Source organism: Lachnellula hyalina, assembly GCF_007821495.1.
Source record: "Lachnellula hyalina strain CBS 185.66 chromosome Unknown contig00061, whole genome shotgun sequence".
In the NCBI taxonomy this organism is placed as follows: Eukaryota; Fungi; Ascomycota; class Leotiomycetes; order Helotiales; family Lachnaceae; genus Lachnellula; species Lachnellula hyalina.
The window spans coordinates 24826-44327 of NW_022157175.1; the positions used below are offsets into that span (position 1 = coordinate 24826).

Below are 19502 nucleotides of genomic sequence, written 5' to 3' on the forward strand. Positions count from 1 at the left end.
AAAATGGAGCTATCCCCACCCGCGGAACGGACTTCCGACTCTTCCATACTTCAAAATAAGGGCCAGATTTCGTAGTTTCAAGCGACTGGACTAGAGGTAAGGGTTTTGATGACGCCAAGGTATTAGAATATGAGTCGCTGATAAGAATGCTGCTTATGAAGCCATGACAGGGTTTCAAAGCGTTTGTAGATGGAAGCTCTATTCCGTAGAAGCTTGATCCTTCATTCGCGGAGCAATACGGCTCTATTTTAATGGCATATTGTAATGATTGATTTCGAAAACCCGAACTACGGAGACAAGGGTACGTAGACAGGGCCCTATACTGGGGCTATAATACAAGAAATTTAACCTTCATGTCCAGCATTTGATCGCCGTCATGGTACAAACTAGATTGAGTAGATGCCAGGTTGGGGAAGACTCCACAGTGTGCAGACAGAAGCAGTTGCAGACAATAAATTGGGTACGTTTGAAAAAAACCCTTGAAAGACTATCAAGTGTTATCAATGCCTTCAACGTCAGAACGGCCAGCCCATTGTTTGAGCCTCCACGCCCTCACCGCCACGAACGTCACACAGAGCAACGTTCCCATAAACTAAAACAGTGTTCCCGCGGCCCTAAAAATTAAAAGGTCAAGATCTCAAGAAATGGTACAGGTACACGTGGATACGCTTTTGCACATGGACCATTTGAGAAATGGCTGAAAAGACAAGAGCTGGAAACGCAGACCAACTAGTAGACGGAAGAATCCAGACAAGAACAGAAAACCAATGGGGAATTCGGACAAGCGCTCCACTTAAGATCTGAAAGAAGCACGTTGGTGGTGCGGAATCTGTGCTCATGTTGCAGCGACCCCCGAATGAAGCCGTCGGGATGCCATGATGTCCATGCCGAGCCTTACTAGATCTCCGCTACTGTACTGTACTATACTCAGATTGAAGAGAAGGTCTTTCATTCGCCGCACTTGCAAGCATCGGTTTGATATACGGAGTGCGGCATGGTTCCCCTGTATGCGTCTGCGAGCGAACCGCATGTGGGAGTGACGTGGAAGCGCGGAAGATCTGGAAGGAGAGAATGGGTATTTTGAGATTTCTACTAGTGCAAAAGAAAAGTAGACCCAAGAGTCATAGCCCGGGCGGATCTAGTAGATTAATTACTGGTATTCAGCCCTCTCCATCTCTCGTCGCCACGACGCTACCGTCACATCGGCTATTTGGTACTAGTAGCTTAGCCTTGTAGGGATTTTCTACTCACCACTTCATCTTTCTTTTAGGAAGGCTGATAATACTGTATCTACTCCATAATTAATTATTCTGCACCACTTACAGAACTCATATCCAACGAGAGTCAAAGGTTCAGCTAAGAAGTTTCACTGCAAGATTGGCTTAAGCCTTGGCTGTGGGAATCCGTTGTTTCTGACATGGTGGCCCTTTTCGGTGTAAAGGTTGTTGCAACCTTAACCTATCGTTCCTTGGCTGTCTTGCCCTGCTTCCATCGCCATCGCCCTCTTGTATGTCATGGTAAATTAGTAAGCTCATGCGCTGTTGATCATCAAACTATCCCCAAGACCATCCACACCCCGCAGGCCCGCAGGGACCGTACGGAGCACCAAGCATCCGCGTCCACGTCTTGGGCGATACTTCGTAAAAGGACTTACGAAGTATTACCTACCAAACGGTTCAGGATATCCCCGTAATAACTGAACTTCGAATTCAAGTTAGAGATTCCCGAGCGCGTCAATTTCAAGCAATAAAACATACAGATGGCGGGGAAGTGTCAATTCACAATATTGTCGGAAATTTCTCTTTCAAAATATGCTTAGTAATTTCATTATATGTCTATGTAATTATTACTTCAAATACATACTTCTGCATTACCGGCCTTCAGATACCATACCTTCGACATTTCAGAAATATCCTCATGGAGTTCATACAAATGGCCTCCTAGAGCTAATGTTATGCATCCCCTCGTTAGCAGCTTTTACCGCTTGCGTAGCCTTTTCCGCTGTCTCTTTCATCATTGGTACTTCCGTCTTTTCCATCTTCCGTTCAGCTTGTCCAGCAATCTTCGCAGCCGTACGGCGAGTAGACCTCTTCCTGTAGGTGGCAATATAGAACGAGATGAAGAGCACCAAGTAGGAACTCAGGATAACAACTCCGGCGACGGCGGCAGCTGGGTGACCCGCGCAGGTGCCTACGTGTGGGAGATATGGGGCGTAAGTGCTAGTGAAGTAATCCCAAGAGGCGAAATAAACGAAACCTTAGTTTGTTGTCAGCAATTGAATCCGAAACGTATGAGTGGTTTCACATACCCAAGTCAATAACAAATTGGAAGATTTGTAGTCTGGTAATCCACTCTTTCCAAGAAACTTTAATACCGCGAGCGCTCTGAAAGTAATACCAATACATGACAACATGCACTGTCAAGTTCAATGTAATTGGAACCCACGATACTGAGGTACTCCCAATGAGTTGGGTGTAGCAAAGCAATGCTGTGGCTGGGTGATGGTAACAATGAAGGAACGCTATGAGTTGGTGAGCAATTTTCCTTCTGAATTTCCAATTGATCAAGTCTTACTGAGGGGCTTCTTTTTCACCATCAGAAAGACAGTATCAATCAATTCCACATATTTTGTCAAGTAGTTCAACTGTAACGAGTTAGGTCTGCGTATTTGTATAATGCAAACAGCTTACATAGTATAAGACTACTAAGGGTTGAGTCCATCCGCTAGCACCGCAGATATTCTCGTATAGGCCACCGGCCCAGAGTGTAGGAATAAGCTGTTCCGCGAAAAGTACCAGCAATGCACCGCTGATAGCCGTCAACATAAAGTTGTGAGCCTTGAACAGACCGTTCAGCTTGAGTGGCTCTCGGCTGCGCATGATTTCTCTCCCGCCAAAGATGACTGCAAGATATGTCACTATGATTGCAGTCGTTTCAGTGAAAGTTGACAAAGGAGTTTCTCCCGCCACGAATTTGAAGTCTTTCGCTGGGTATCCCATAAGTGTGGTCCATAGCTTGTCGAAATTTGCCCATGGCGATGCGCTGATTTGGATCGGCTTTGAAAGCACCGGGCTATGAGAAAGGAAGTTGGCCTTCGACATGGTGAAAGTTGGCTTAAAGTGTTGTGCGCACAAAGCAAGATGTTTGGAAAAGAAGAACCAAATATCAAAGAAGATTTGAACTGGTTTGCAATGCTTCTTATTATGGATAGCTGTGTCTTCGAAAAGCTTGAAGGCAGGGATCTTACTTTGATGTTACTTCAGCTACTATGGGTAAGAGAAGATCAATTCTTAGATCGGAAGCAACTGTCTGATGTGTATGTCCATTGTAGCCACATTCGTCATAGGCTTCTTAATTTGATACTCAACTTACCTCTTCTCTGGAACCTGACAGATCCGACAAACTAATTTTCGGGACATGGGTACTACCTAGGTGCAGGCACAACCCGACGCATGTAGATTACCGTAATGGCTATAAACCCTGCCAGAACCAAAGACTAGGAGGTAGATCAACGAAGGTCTCTAAAATATATTCAAATCACTTAAAGAATAAGTGGGTACTCGTACATCTTCCCCATAGAAAGATGCAATAGTGACAGACACAGAGAGTGGGGCCGCTACTAAGAACGAGCCGCCTAGCCGCCTTACTGAACCAGGCAAAGTTTAGAAAAGCTTTATCTTCTGGATTAAAAACCGAAAAATCCAGCTAAATTATTAGCCTTATTTGTGATACTTGATGACGAGTCAAAAACTGAGCCTTACCGTGCTTAAGTGCCGATCTTTAATATAAGCTTTATCAGTACTGACCAATCAGAATCTCAACATTCCTATTACCTATATCTTCTACGCGGAACCCGAAACTCTTTATATTGGCCGCATAGCACAACACACCAGCCCCGGATACGAACTTTCCTGCAAGCGTTTGGTGACCGAAATCTTTCCTGGAAGTTGGAACTCGGTTGGGCTTCGCGAGCATCTGTAGCGGTATCATACCTGTCGATCTCTTTACATCATCACTCGGACCGCGTCTCATGTCTCTCAGTATTGTTTGTTCAAACTACTAGTGTCATTCTGCACATAATATTGCATTTCACTTGTACCTATCTAAATCTGTCAAACAAGTATACGTGTCAGCTAGGCTCGGCAACTATACCAGCTTCCGCGCCGAACTTTCGTCTCACTTGCGTCACATTAGACATAAAAGTAGGAAGGGTGAAATAGACTATTCTATTTCTCTGAATCCACCCGGTACGCTTAACTTATCTATCAAAGATCCGCTGATCTCTACGATGTGGAGCTGGGGAATAAATTATTCACATGTAACATTCCAAGCACACTACAACTTAGCTGGAAAGCTAAGGTGAGGATCTTCTTAAATATAGATTGGAACATTAGGTCCGTACATACGTGCAATTTGTTGTACTAGATCTTCATGAAATCGTGGACTCTATAACTCTGCTGTTTGTCTTATCTACTGCAAGGCCCTCTCAAACTTGTTTCAACCTCGCTGCATCTTGTACTGGCCTTCTTAATATCTGGTCAACATGGCACAATTCGGACTTCTCCATCTAATTGGAGCTGCAACAATAGTTGCATTTGTTATCTCCAAAACAACATCTTCTCCACTGGTTCAAATTCTCCCCTGGGTCTACTTAGCCACTGTACCAGCTTATGTCGTATTGTATTTGTGTTATATCTACCCATTCTACATTTCCGAGCTCCGACATGTACCAACAGTTCCCGGCTTCCCACTTTGGGGTGCGTTCTTAGAAATCATTACCACTGAGTGCGGTATTCCTCAACGAAGATGGCACGAAGAACATGGTCCGATCATCCGGTACTTCTTTCCATGTGGCGCCGAACGTTTATCGATTGCGGATGATAAGGCTATTCATCAGATGACCATCAAGAATCCCTACAACTATCCCAAGCCGGTTCGCGCGAAGCTTTGGATGGTTCGAATTCTCGGCGAGGGTGTTCTTCTTGCCGAGGGCAATGAGCATGTTCACCAGCGCAAAGCACTTGCGCCTGGATTCTCGATAGGATCAATCCGAGCTCTATCTCCTGTTTTCTGGCAAAAGTCGCTTCTCCTATCGAAGCTCTGGAGAGAAGAAATGGCAGAAGCACGTGTCACAACGAAATGCTTTGAAGTCCTTGAGTGGCTCAATCGCACCACCTTGGATATCATCGGACAAGCTGGTTTCGGAACAGATATCAATTCTCTCGAGAACCCCGAAACGCCAATTCGTGAGGCTTATCGTCTTGTTTTTGCTTTCGATATTGGATCCCGAATCCTTCACGGCTTGCAAGCATTTATCCCAAGCACCAAATACATTCCCGCCAAAATGAACCGCGATATGGAAGCCGCTCGAAGTATTATTCTAGACACGGCTACCACGATCATCACCGAAAAAGAAGGCCAAGCAGCCGCCCACACTACACACAAGGATATCATCGCGCTTATCTCAAAAGACAACCTTAAGATGAAGGAAGCTGGCGAGGAGGGCCTTTCCTTTGAGACAATGCGCGACCAAGTGATGACCTTCCTCGGCGCCGGCCACGACACAACAGCTACCGGCGTGGCATGGACGCTCCATCTGCTCTCCAAGAACCCCGACATCAAATCCAAGCTCCGCGAAGAAATAAGAGCCTACATGCCCTTCCTCTTCGACCCCGCTACGCGCTATGACCCAGTCGAACTCGCCAAGGTGGACGCGGACCAGCTTCCATACCTAGACAACGTATGCCGCGAATCTCTGAGATATATCCCGCCAATTCCCATGACAGTACGAGTGTCAATCGCGGACGATATACTAGGGCCATACAAGGTTCCAGCTGGGACTGTGATCTACGTCTTGGCTAACGCCATCAACAGACTGCCGATGTATTGGGGTCCCACAGCCAACGAGTTCAACCCTGATCGGTGGGATAAATTGCCCGAGACGTATACTACGAACGCGTTTATGACTTTCTTACAAGGGCCGAGAGGATGTGTCGGGCGCAAGTTTGCGGAGACGGAGATGAAGGTTTTGCTGTGTTGCTTGTTGAGTATGTTTGAATTTGCACGTGATGAGACAGTGGCAGATCCAGAAACTTTGAAAATGTGGAGGCTGGTGTTGAGGCCGCGAGATGGAGTTAGTTTGAAAACTACGTTGTTGGATCCTTCATGTTAATAATTATTTGTGGGAAGGAGAAGAATACTCTTAGAGGTAGACTTCAATATTGTGGTAATTGCTATAGATCAGAATTGAAAGTTTCTTAAACCTAATACTTGCAAATCTTTTACTGCTACTCTTTTTCTCGAATGTCAAATGTGGTGGTCAGTTGCAATTACATTTCTACTAGATATAACAATTTCTCAAGCACTTTGATCTCTTGAAGTCTAATAGTCATTTATAATTATAATTCCAAAATGAATATGACCCCTTCCTCCAGGTTCTTTAACCTCAGTGATTTATTACAATTACAATCCTATAAACGCATTTCTACTCCGTACTGCTTTTCCAAAACCCAAATCAGATCTTGTCATGTAATAACCACCTTGATTATTCCTTCCTCGTATCCACCACAGAAACAGGGTTGCAGACAGCGATTCCGATACAGAGATCGTTCAGAAGGTCTACATCGACAGATGGATCGAGGTCTAAAGTGATGAGGTCGCGCTTAGTCTCCTTCGTCGTATTAGATATGTTACTTTATTTTTGGGGCAGCTTGTGGTTTACGCACAGATGGGACAGGGACAGCGAGGATGCTGGTGAAGAGGGCAAACGTGAGAGCGATCTTGAATTGCATTTTGAATTGATTTGGTTGGATCTGATTTTGATGTTGTAGTTGAAGAGTGATGTGATGTGACTGGATTGGAAATTGTAATGCGGTAAATATGTAACTGAATGAGGAGGATGTTCCGTAGATGTTTGTTAGATGGCAGGAATCTGAAATCAACAAGAATGACGAAATATTGCAGGACCTGGTCGAAAGTCAATAATATAAATGTGGGGTCTTGCTTAGGAACGGCCAAATCAAGAGTAGTAAACCCACCAAGCCTTGTACGGTATCTTCCTCAGGTCCGTCCTGCTACCCCTGCAATGCCAAATCATTGAAGTAGGAACTAGAGTTAAAATCGATCAACACTAGAGGATTCTCGTGCCACCGCTAGTGGCGGACGGGTGCGAGATGGACATGATCGGCAGTGCAGAGTACTAATACCGCGGGCCGCGATAGATAGCTTGGCTCCGATTCGGTACTTGAAAGCGGAAGTTACTCTTTCCATAACGACTTGACGCATTGGGCTAAAAAGTGGCTTGGTGGCTCGCGTGCATGCAGCTAATAGTAAGTATCGGGCCACGAAACTTAGGGGCTCGCTAAGAAAGGTTGAGGATCCCCTTTTTAACCGAGCTAAGGATAGCTCCTCATCGGCGCTATCAATGGCAGCGCCTCATACGTCGATCATGTATATTATTTTTCAAGCTTCCCAAACCCTCGAGCAGAAGCTTTGACATGTGGGATCGGCAACGCTAGTCCTGAGCTGGATAGCCAATGATGCCGAGGTTTTTCGAAGGTCAACCTCAGCTGAAGACTTCAAGCCGTAAAGTCAAAAAATTAATGATCAATGCATGTGCTGTCTAGTAGCAGGAAATCTTCTGAGATATTGAATGGTTTGGGGTATCAGGATTTGTATCTCTCCACTCATTTGACTCACGAGTGAAATTGGCAGCAGTCTCTGACCGTCGTTGTGTGGTCAGCACCTTGTTCACAATGTACCTCTTTACAGTTCTCATACTTTTTGTTATCTTTGTCATTTACAAAGTAGTTTTGTCTAAGCAAAAGACAAAGCAATACCATGCCGAAGCAGCCCGGCGAGGCTGTCTCCCCGCACCTACTTTGCACAGTAATAATCTTCTGGGAACATCACGTTTGAAGGAGTCAATCAAAGCAACCAAGGAAGACAGGGGCCCTCAATATGTTATTTCCGCCATGAATGAGGTCGGGAGTAACATTCACACTGTTCGGGTTCCTATTTTGGACTATGAGCTACTCGTAACTCGCGATCCGGAGAATGTCAAGGCTATGCTCTCTGCACAGTCTTCTGATTACGATATTAGCGCTACCCGTGCCAATGCGTTCATGCCATTGCTGGGTGAAGGTATTTTCACATCAGTTGGACAGCAATGGAAACACTCCCGCGCCCTCGTCCGCCCACAGTTCTCAAAAGATGAAATCTCGAACCTGGATCTTATAGACCGTCATATCCAAACGTTTCTCGGGGTACTTCAAACACAGGAGACGGGCTGGACTTCAACCATTGATCTTCAACCCCTATTCTTCTATTTCAGCTTGGATGTAGCTACGGAATTTCTTTACGGTCAGTCCGTGAATTCCCAAGCTGCAATTGCAGGTTTAGCGAATGCCAACAACCGAATCGACGGCGCTGCTTTTGCCCGCCATCTCGACGAAGCCAAACACCTTGTTGACAAGCGTGGTGCGCTTGGAAAATTCTACTGGCTTATGCCTATGAAGACAATGAATGCACACTGCGCCGAAGTGCACAAAGTGATAGACTTCCTCGTCCAAGACCGTCTTACATCCAAAAGGACGCCGTCACTAGAAGGGGAAGGAACCCGGAAGTTCGTCTTCTTAGATGAGCTTGTAAAGGAGACGCAAAACATAACCGAACTGAGAAATGAAACCCTGCACACTCTGCTCGCAGGACGGGATCCTGCAGCTGCGCTCATGGGCTGGACATTCTACTTACTATCCCGACACCCTGCTACGTTCTCCAAGCTCCGGTCTATCATTGTGGCGGAATTCGGGTCCTCGACGAGCAGTTCTGGTATCACTTTCGAGAAGCTTCGTTCCTGCACGTTTATACAACATGTCTTGAACGAGGTGATCCGCATTGTGGCCATCATCCCCATGAACGAGCGGATTGCATTACGTGATACGACCTTGCCCCGCGGTGGAGGAGAGGATGGTACGAGTTCGATTTTTGTAAGGAAGGGGATTCAGGTGCTGATACCAGCTTATGCGATGCAACATCGTCCGGATATCTGGGGAGATGACGTTGAAGAGTTTAGGCCGGAGAGGTGGGAAGGACACAAAGTAGGGTGGGAGTGGATCCCATTTGGTGGTGGGCCAAGGAAATGTCTGGGCCGTAAGTTCACCCCGTTGAAATTGTTTCTGGACAGGATTGTTGACTTGGCATGCAGAACAATTTGGATTCACTGAAGCTAGCTTGCTGGTTGTGAGGTTCTTACAGCGTTTTGATGGGGTTGAGAACATGGAAGGGCCGGGGAGAATCAAGTTGCATACCGCGATTGAGAATCGTAGCGGTACAGGAGTAAAGGTTAGACTTCATAGTGCTAGCTTGTAATTCGTCAATAAGCAGAAGGAAAGCTACACTATAATGGATGATTTCTATAACTTTTCTCTAATTCCGAACAACTGTAAGTGAGCTTCAAAGACAGTAATTTGCTTCTCTTGAAAATCCTAGCAAGGAATTGAAGATGGCCATCTTTGCTTGAGTATATCGAGACCATAGCAACTAAGAAGCTAGAGGACCAATCTTTAAATATCCTCAGTTTCTTCCTTACTATATACTCCGATTTTGCTAGCCTTTCTCCCTAAAACGCGAATAGCGTCATTAAGATTACTGTCTATCGTTATTTCAATTTAACCGGATTCGAAGAAATTCATGGCCGTTGGGTCTTTAAGTAAACAGCAAACTCATCCCTATTCAACGCTCTTGACTTTTTTTATACTCCGGAGTAGGTAGAATGGCTGTGACTGTGACCACTGTAAAATAGTCCCGTTGGGATGTCGATATTTCGTCCGGCCCTGTAACCTCTGTAAAGTCCGGCTTATTATTTGTTACTGAGGCTTAAAACAAATCAGAAAACCCGTATTTTCTATGCGAGCTATTAGGCCCTCTTTTCTAGTTTTTATATAACATAATGTTTTATGAACCTTTGCCCCCCTTCACCCCCTCCCCAAATCCTCTTTATTCCCATCGAGCTATATTTAATTTTCTTGTCAATTTTACTCCCACGTATCTTTGTGCTGCTCGTTTTTTCTCAGTACTTCCTATCTGCCACTAGTCCGGAATTCATTCATCCCGCAAATTTGCTCCGCTCCCTCAGCTTATGCCCATATATATAGAACAGTACGGGAATTGGAACACATATAGTAGCAATACCTCCCAGCAGTGTGCACGCCCAATTGACACCTAAGTTCTTGAACATAGCGCTGGCGAAGAGAGGGAATCCGGCACCGCATAGAGACCGAAGTATTGTACTCCCAGCATTGGCTGAGGCCGCGCTGTAATGTTGTTATTTCATCTCAATTTCTGCGGGAAAAAACATAGAAGGATGGAAGTCAACTTACTATAACAGGTATGAGTCAACAAGATAGTTGAGAGACTGGAGGAAGATGGACAGCAGACCATATCCCGTGAAAATCCCTGAGAGCGTCGGGGCTATCCAATGAATATCTTTCTTGTAGCCAGACCAACCAAGCCAAAATACCCCAATCGCAAACATAAACCCACCAAAAATCGCTGGGGGCAATCTCCATTCTGGAATCACGACTCCATTGTTCTCGGCTAGTTTCCTTTGATACCAAGGCTGGGTAAGGATAATTGTGAACCCAGCAAGAAACATTCCAAGGACCATAGCCAGGTAAGGTAAACCACCCACGCCTTGACTCATCCCATGAATCTGCTGGAAAACAATGGGATATGCCGTGAGGAAGAGATAAAGAAGGCCATAGATAAATGCGAGATATGCCGAGAGAAGCAGGATCAGCGGTTCCAAGAAAAGAAGGCGTAGTGGACGAGTGAAGTTGTTTGTGAGGAGCTGTCGCATATCGAGTTCGACCTCGTCGTAATTTGTATGTATGGCCCAGTTATTAGTCCGACGACGCAGCTCGGCTGCTTTTGAACTCAGAATCTTAGGGCCGTATGTCTCTTTCAAGAACACAAGATCCAACCCAAAGGCGACAAATCCCATAATCGCAACAATCCATGCCGTCCATCTCCACCCAAGGTTTTCAGTGATAAACCCGCCTACGAATGGGGCAAGTAACGGGGCCGTAAGGACATTCATTGAAAATACCGTAATTGCTAGACCTCGAGTCCGGTCATCAAACATGTCCGAGAATATGGCTGCTCCAATCGTCATAGGCGAAGCGCCAGACAGCCCGGACCAGAATCGACAGAGCAGGACAGTCTGTAGATCTTTTCCAGCCGCTACTCCAAGTTGGAAAACTGCAAACATAAGCAACGAGACGACAATGGGCCATCTGCGTCCTTGCAGCTCGGACAGTGGCGCCCAGAAGACAGGCCCCGTTGCAAAACCAAGGACGTATAGCGAGACGCCGAGGACACCGACTTCGTCAGAAACGTGGAACTCTTTTGCGACGTGTGAAGTCGCGGTAGAGAAAAGGGCAGAGCTGAATGCTACCGTGAATGTGGTAAAGCCGAGTATGAAAGATATGAAGACTCTGCGAATTAATTTTCTTGTCAGCCCTCCATTTTCGGCCAACTTTCGGGTTCAAATTTAACTCACTTTCTCTTAACACTCCAGTTGAAAGGATGCAGGGGGTCGCCTTTGCCATAGAATTCGAGTATGTCGGATTGCGGTTCTTCTGACATTGGTGTTGTGCAAAGAGATTCGCGCTCGAACGGTGTTAGTTTCTCATTCCCATTTTCTCCCAAGTTCCGAACTTTCATCCGATCGAGGTCGGAACTTGCGGTTCCCTTCTCAAGGTCTGGATATATATATTGAGTGTTGTGTTCTACTGAGTTGCTGGTCGCTATTGGGTCTGGAAATACCATTTCTGCTGCCTCGCAGATTGAGAAGGAGCTTTTCCGTGCCATGCTGAACCCCTTTGCCACGCTCGCGACTTCTTCGTTCTTGCAAATACTTTCAGAGAGCCATGACCTGCTTTATAAAGTTCTTATACTTTCGTGCACAATTCCCCATGGAGCCGACTATCCGAGTCTTGCGCTGTGCTTCGTTTTATGACCGCGACCTGCAGAAGAAAAATCCACATATACGAAACTTACAAGAGGACCACCTCATAATTGAAACCTATGTACAGCACGTAGGTTTAATTTATTTGCATTTGGCCCAGAACAACAATCATTGGCCGGCTTGATGCTTGTGAGATAGCCGATGCCTGTACAGAAATTTGACAGCCGAGAAAATAAGGAGAGCCGAGCTTCGGCTGTTAGTGCCCAACATAACGAAGACGAGAAGAGAACTTGCCCACCAAGGTAATCTCCGCATTGTTCGATTTTATTGTTAGACTCTCTTATGAAGCACCCGAAAACAGTGTTTCTCATCCCAACATTAAGGGGGGTGACTGTCGTTGATAAATACCTAGTACTAGCTAACTGATGATGGGTTTTCGGCTATTTCATATCCAGAGTCGCTTTTTACACTTCAAATTTGTTAATAATTCAAACGTTCTGTACAAAATTAGTATATGTAGGTATGCTCAATTTCACGTCTAGGAATAACTCTGTTAAATTAGAGCTTTAGTTTGGAGATATTATTAATCATAAGTATTTATATATTCTAATTATGGTGGTTTTAATCTAATTGCTTATGACATCGAAAGGTAGAATTTTGCAATATAAGAACTTAATAACTTCTAATTGAGTTCGATGTTCTAACTATCCTTTGAATCAAAGTCTTTCCTCGCACTTTCTGCTATCTTGTCATCCGTTAACACTCTCCATCCCAACATGCTCATTCCTTTCGCGCATTGTATCGCCGCACCATGCGCCTTGTCCGTTCCTGCTGCTGCAGCAAACGACGGATGGTGGCCTGTTACATCTAAAGGTGCTGGGATAGCAAAGACGCCGTGAAAGCTCGGGACTTCGTATGAGACATTGCCTGCAAAATGTGTCAGCTCGTTTGACACTCCAGGTTGCGAGAAAACTCTTACCCATATCTGAAGAAATTGAACCTGGGGTATCTTGTTTAAGAATCACCTTTTCTCCAATGTGCTCCATGTCCTCGACATAGCTTTTGCAGAGTGTCAGATTGATGCGTAGGTCCGAGTATGTTAAAGCACTTGGTGGAAGTCAGTCCCAAAGATGTTTGTGTGTACAGACAGAATTCCACTTACGGTATGTAGTTCAATTTACAAGAGGTCGCATCAGCAGCGGCTTGGAAGCACGCTTTCGCCTTCACAACCAACAGTGATGCACGAGCTAATGTTGGACTTCGAATATACCAGTTCATTCGAGTGTAATCAGGTATAACGTTGGGCACTGTTCCGCCGGCTTCAATCACACCATGGATTCTCTCATCCGGGTGGATCGACTGCCGCAGCATTGAGATTGAGTTGTAAGCCGTGACTGCAGCATCTAACGCATTGATGCCGTTCCAAGGCTCGCCTGCAGCATGCGCACCTTTGCCAAAGAATTCAACACGAAATTTGTAGCTAGCTATAAGCTTGAAACCAGCCATCCCGGTATAGGGAGCTTCGTAAGAATGTGCTGCGATCGGGTGTGACATTATTGCAGCAGATATATCGTCCTTGAAAGCACCAGCATTGATGAGCTTGACCTTCCCCCCACCCCCCTCCTCTGCAGGTGTTCCTAAAATACGAACACGGCCTGGCACGCGAAGCTTCTTGAGAGTCCTCGCCAAGCCCACAAAAGCTGCCATCGACGCGGTCGCAATGAGATTATGCCCACAGGCATGGCCTATGCCAGGCAAACAGTCATACTCGGCGCAGTATACAACCAGACGGCCACCGGAGCCAAATTCAGCTTCAAAAGAAGTGTCGACGCCGTAAGCGTGTCTTTTCACCTCGAATCCCTCCTTTTCGAGAAAAGTGCTCAGTGTGTTGTGCGCGATAACCTCTTCATATGCAGGCTCCGGATTGTTGTGAATGTATCTGTCCAACTGACGCAGTTCAACCGCTCTGCTGTCAATAGTCTCATAAACACAGTTGCGAGCATCTGCAATACTGGGTTGTATCATGATCGTCATGTTGATACCTAAATACTGATTAACTTCAAGTTGGTAGTTGAGGCGATAGGAATATTACAGACTGTGATTACGGATTTTGGTTTGATTGGGCTATAGGGTGTGACTGGGTGTTGTATATGTATAGACGTTCTACTACTGGTATGTAAATAACCCATCAGTTTTTCTCTCGCCTCTCGTGTTTCAGCCGCCCTAATTCTCTATACCCTGTTCAAGTCCTCTATGAGCATATCAAGCGATGCCTGTATAGTTGTGCAGATCAATCCCAAAATAGTTTTGGTATCCCATTTTCGAGCCTATTTTGCGTTGAGCTACAAAGGTGGGGAAATATATTTTGCTGCCTTAAAATGCCTGAAGCCGAGATCTACCTACCTGAGATCTTATCATGAAAGCACGAGCGTAATCTGTGAACCCCGATATTTTCACAAACTTTGCTTACATGTACATATTCTTTCTTGCTCATCCGTAGAACCGAAGATCTTACTTACTTGGCTCAGCTACAGTACGCATGTCTACTCGAAATATGCAAGCGACCCCGTCCGGCTCGGGTCTCAAGCGCTCGGCTGCGCGTACTCCTCAAGTCGGCAACAGAAGTGGGCCACGTTCCAAAGACGGCTGCTGGACATGTCGCGGAAGGAAGGTGAAGTGTGACGAGCAACGCCCTCGTTGCCAGAAGTGTACGCGATCGAAAAGACCTTGCGACTATGCGTCACGGGAAGGGATTATCAATCCTCGGAAACCTAGCTCGTTGTTGATCACAACCGCAAGCGATGATACCCGCAATATCACAAACAAAGAAAGTGTTGTCCGTAAGATAGGAGATTCGCCCAGCCGAAGTCTTAGTTCATCATCAAGTCTGCAGCTAGAGATCGAGAGAGTATCGGTAGATTCGCGCCAAAATCCAGCGCAACTGATATCAGATGATTCGGATCTAGAAAGAACAAAGGTCTGGGCTTTGTCGCTTCCCGACTCCTCAACACTATCGGGTTCAGCAATCGACTCTCCCATACTTGGGCCTGTGGACTATGAAGCAATTGAATGGTTCCGAACGGTCTTCTCGTTGAATATGGATACCAAAGATCCGAGGTATTCGGTCCCTTCTGTCATTTTACGCTTAGCAGAAGGGGATGATGGAGACCCAATGGTTCTGCGTATGATATGCGCACTTGGAGTTCTTGCTGTCAATAACACAGGAGAAGACAACGGCAATCTCAGGTTCAGAAAACTCTCCTGCGAGCATTACAGCAGCGCCATGAATTTAATGAGACATGCTGTCGCGGGCCATGACGACTCTTTGAAGCTTGATAATATTCTCGCGACCCTTTGGCTTATGATTATCTATGAACAGAAATTTGGCGATGACAATGGAAATGGCCTCATAAGCCACCTGAAAGGGGCTGCATCGATCTTACAATCGAAGTGTCAGTCTTTACAAACCCTTCTTGCCTCACAAGATGTACGAACTCAGGCTGGCCAGATCATTCCATATATCCAGACAACTGGCACATCTGCTTTTGCAGCACGAATGATTGTGTGGATGTCGTTCCTGGATGCCGGAGCTATGTCCTGTGGTCTCGGTGGTCAGATAAACAGTTCTCTCGGTCAACTCTTGAGTGCCGAGAGTGATTATGAATGGCCCCTCAAAGGATTCTCTGCTGTCCATCGGTACTCGACCATGCTATTCCGCAACATCTGGGGTGATGAATACCCTCAATCACAACTGCTAGAGGATCTTGAAAATCGGCAATTGTTCTATCTCTATGGCGAATGTGGTCAGCTGCGTTACATGGTGGGAAAATTGGGGAGGCTCCACCACACAAATGAGGCTGAGGCACGGAAACACAGACTATCAGTGCAAAATGCAGTAGAAAGTGTTGGAACAAAATATGAGGAGCTCTTGGAAGTTGCCAGGACCCTCAGTGCTCGCCCTAACGATACCCGAACGTTCGTAACTAATATCCGTTTTGTCGTGTCTTACTATCATTCCGCTATCCTTCATCTTCGCCAAGTATCACAGTCACGGAGTCCATATATAGAGTCAGAGAAAGTTGCGCTCAGGGATATTGTCATCCTAGCCTTTCAGGCTTATAGGCAGGACGGGGACCAGGCAATGCTACGAGTTGCCTGGCCTCTCTTTCTTGCAGCCCAAGAAACTGATGATCCGGTGCATTGTCTGTGGATAGTAGAGAGGTTCAAGGCGCTATCAAAATATGGGAGAAATTATAAGAGAGCTTTCAAACTGCTCGAGGCGTTACTCGAAGCACAAGCCGGAACCTGCAAAAGGGTTGCCATTCTGCGATTGTTGGAGTCTGGAAGGTTTGAAAAGTTTGTGATATAACAACCTCAGAGATGATTAACCATTGCCCTTCACTATCTAAATAACATGAAGTCACGATTCGCACCGACTAAATCTAGTCACGGGACTAAATCACTCAGGGGCATACAGTAAACTTAGCCGAGCACGTACCCGCCGCCAATATTCTGGCATCCGCCGCGCTAATAGACAATTCCGAGAATGGGGTGACTCTTATCATTAGTGCAGGATGATAAATGTTTCGGCTGTGTATCTAAAGCCAGCCGAGCATATCGAAGCCCTGGGTCCTCTATCTGTGTTTGTGTTCATCAAGCTGGCGTTCACCATCCCATTTCGGATTTTGTATCAGCCTCTATCAGTAGCGATAGAGCAATATGGCGATAGGGAGACAAACAATCTAATATCAAGTTCAACTATAGACGCGCAATATGTCAAGTGGCTGATTCCAATTATGAATATATAAACAGGCATGCCGGAATCTGGAAGGGAGACTCACACACTAGAGGGTAGGCATCAAGTTCTTGGCCGAAGGTGACATTCTTCCTTGACGAAAAGAAAACACGAGCACCATTGTATCTTGCACTTAGCAACAATTTATCCAGCCATAAAGTATGGAGAAATCAATAAAGGACCCCACTATGATGGACATCAATGATATTGACCAGAAGCTCGGAGAGGTTATCACCACCTCGGCGGCCCTGGAGCCCCTTACTGCAGCCGATGACAAACGAATCTTGAGGAGGATTGATTTGACGTATGTTTGCCTGGTACTGTGTTTCTCTTCCAATATCGACTGCTAATGCGCCCAGATTACTTCCACTTCTCTTTATCTCGTACATGTTCCAGTATCTCGACAAGTCTGCAATGGGCTTCACGGCCATTCTAGGGCTTCGGAAGGATTTGCATCTCGTAGGCCAGCAATACTCATGGGCTAGCTCGATCTTCAATTTCGGCTATCTTGTCGCTTCAGGACCTGTGGCGTTGATCATGGTTCGCTTTCCGGTCGGAAAGTTCATGGCTGTAGCTATGTATGTTCAACTTACTTTGCACTCAAGTCGTTCTATTTGCTGATTCTGCTCTCACAGTATTGCATGGGCAGGCGTCCTAATGTTCACTGCACTGACACACAATGCGGCGGGGTTGTTGGCGTGCCGTTTCTTTCTCGGGTTTCTGGAATCCGCGGTTGCGCCTGGGTTTTCAATCATCACTTCCATGTGGTACAAGAGATCCGAACAGCCTCTACGCCACGGCATCTGGTTCTTGGGAAATGTAGTATCTGGGCTCTTTGGTGGCTCTTTAGCTTACGGAATGTCGCACTATAAAGCATTTCCCGCTTGGAAGGTTTGTTCTGGGCCAGTCAATTTAAGTCTCGGGCCTATTCTGACTGTGTTTTAGTTTCTTTTCCTCATTTTTGGGGGTGTAACTGTACTATGGGGAGTCGTTTTACTTTACTTTCTTCCCGACTCTCCTATGAATGCGCGCTTCCTCTCCAAGGAGGACAAAGGTAAAGCGGTGCGGCGAGTACAGGAGAATTTAACGGGCAACAAGGACGACAAGTGGAAAATGTATCAGATGATCGAGGCTTTCCAGGACCCAAAGGCATGGCTGATAGTCATTATCATGCTCTGCACTAACATCCCCAATGGAGGGGTGGGCAACGTAAGTGAAACAACCCAATAAGAATGATTTTATTGAGAGAAGACCTGCCTAACCACCAAGCACAGTTCGCATCGATTGTTATCCAAGGGTTTGGATTCTCCACTACCGATACCCTGCTTGTCCAAATGATTGTAACGCCCTTCCAGGCATTCTTCGTACTCTCCGCAACAATCACAAGCTCATACGTCAAGAACACCAGAACGATTTGCATGACCGTGTGTACCCTTATAAGTCTAGCCGGCGCCTGCTGTATTCGCGAATTGGATAACTCGAATATATGGGCAAGATATCTGTCTGGCTACTGTCTGCTGTCTGCCTATACCGCCAACTTCCCAATGATATTGTCTATGAACACTTCAACTTCGGCGGTTTCACGAAGAAAACGACTGTTCATGCAATGGTAAGTCAAAATTCAGCTTAAATATTTTCATGAAGACAAGCTAATTGGCACTCCAGACCTTCGTGTCGTACTGCGTAGGCAACATCATTGGGCCACAACTTTTCTTCGCGCGGGAAGCGCCAAGCTATAAATCCGGGTTCATGGGCATGTTGATCTGCTTCGCCATTGCGGCTTGCGCGAGCGTCGTCTTGCGATTTTATCTAGTTTGGGAGAATAAGAAGAGGGATCGCGCAGCTATTTCGTCGGGTGACGTTACCCAAGTACCTGGTACAATCGGGAACTTGGATGACAGGACCGATTATGAGGTGAAGGAGTTTCGCTATGTCTACTGAGACTCTTGCAATTGTGCGTTATCTTGGGTTGTGTGGTTAGAAGAACATATTTTGTGATTCCCACTCCTATAGTGGCAATAGAAGGCGTTTAGTTAGGTGCAAAACATCCTTGGCGGCAGACGCTAGGACTCTACGCTCTGTTCTGTTATCTCTAATTACGTGTTGATCTTATAGTAATTATAATTTGCTCTCAATAATTCAAAAGCTGAACTGGGCTGAGTTCATGTTTATTTTCCTCGAGTTATGACAATCTCTCACATTACCTGTTCTTTAACAACGACCATTTCCTATCGTCAAGTCCGCTTTCTCTGTGATGTAAATTGCGCCTCGAGTTCTTCCTCGATGGTATGTCCTCACTAATCATAAGCAAGGCTAGAATTTGGCGAAGACAAAAAGTTCTTGGAAGTCAACTTTTTTGTTAATAGGTGCAGGATATGATATGCGCTAAGCCCAATCAGGTCCAACGAGACCTCCTCTCTCTGATTAGTAAGCATAATCCAGGCCATCACATATATTCCACTCTATAGTTTAGTTTTTACCTTCATACTTTAGTCTAATACCAATAGAACGGATTGCACCTAAAACTTCGTCTGCCGTGCTCTATACTAATACCCCTATGTTTCACATGCCCTAATATGTTTAAATGAGCTGCTTGATAATTCCAGATGGCTTTACTTTCATCCATTCCTACATGCCTACGTAGTCTTTGTCTCGTAAAAGACGTGAAATAGATTGTCGAATTTATTCATTGTTTCTTCCTTGCTTTCGTAGTCTTTCTCGGAAATAAGTGCTTCGAAC

General features: G+C 45.7%; 6 protein-coding genes across 6 annotated transcripts; 3 read left to right on the plus strand and 3 right to left on the minus strand.

The window, feature by feature from the left end:
• Nucleotides 1–1924: 1924 nt before the first annotated feature.
• On the minus strand, nt 1925–3209 carry ELO2_0 (Elongation of fatty acids protein; the record flags this gene model as incomplete). Its single annotated transcript, XM_031149747.1, has 4 exons — nt 1925–2256; nt 2309–2521; nt 2575–2644; nt 2691–3209. Coding segments are annotated over 4 exons (1134 nt in total), but the record flags the coding sequence as incomplete, so codon positions are not given.
• Nucleotides 3210–4543: 1334 nt separating this feature from the next.
• FUM15_0 (Cytochrome P450 monooxygenase) lies at nt 4544–6646 on the plus strand (the record flags this gene model as incomplete). Its single annotated transcript, XM_031149748.1, has 2 exons — nt 4544–6137; nt 6585–6646. The coding sequence occupies 2 exons, from the start codon at nt 4544–4546 to the stop codon at nt 6644–6646; spliced, it is 1656 nt and encodes a 551-aa protein (XP_031005627.1).
• Nucleotides 6647–7703: 1057 nt separating this feature from the next.
• On the plus strand, nt 7704–9369 carry CYP52A13_1 (Cytochrome P450; the record flags this gene model as incomplete). Its single annotated transcript, XM_031149749.1, has 2 exons — nt 7704–9150; nt 9206–9369. Coding segments are annotated over 2 exons (1611 nt in total), but the record flags the coding sequence as incomplete, so codon positions are not given.
• A 736-nt stretch (nt 9370–10105) lies between these two features.
• On the minus strand, nt 10106–11871 carry LHYA1_G004795 (putative transporter; the record flags this gene model as incomplete). The annotated part of the gene is made up of 3 exons (XM_031149750.1): nt 10106–10313; nt 10380–11495; nt 11561–11871. The coding sequence occupies 3 exons, from the start codon at nt 11869–11871 to the stop codon at nt 10106–10108; spliced, it is 1635 nt and encodes a 544-aa protein (XP_031005616.1).
• Nucleotides 11872–12668: 797 nt separating this feature from the next.
• On the minus strand, nt 12669–14002 carry Pm20d2 (Peptidase M20 domain-containing protein; the record flags this gene model as incomplete). The annotated part of the gene is made up of 3 exons (XM_031149751.1): nt 12669–12895; nt 12948–13027; nt 13131–14002. The coding sequence occupies 3 exons, from the start codon at nt 14000–14002 to the stop codon at nt 12669–12671; spliced, it is 1179 nt and encodes a 392-aa protein (XP_031005617.1).
• Nucleotides 14003–16951: 2949 nt separating this feature from the next.
• On the plus strand, nt 16952–18704 carry LHYA1_G004797 (putative transporter; the record flags this gene model as incomplete). The annotated part of the gene is made up of 7 exons (XM_031149752.1): nt 16952–17067; nt 17123–17341; nt 17399–17654; nt 17709–17972; nt 18038–18187; nt 18259–18372; nt 18429–18704. 7 exons carry the CDS (start codon nt 16952–16954, stop codon nt 18702–18704), a joined length of 1395 nt encoding a protein of 464 aa, XP_031005622.1.
• Between the last annotated feature and the right edge of the window lie 798 nt (nt 18705–19502).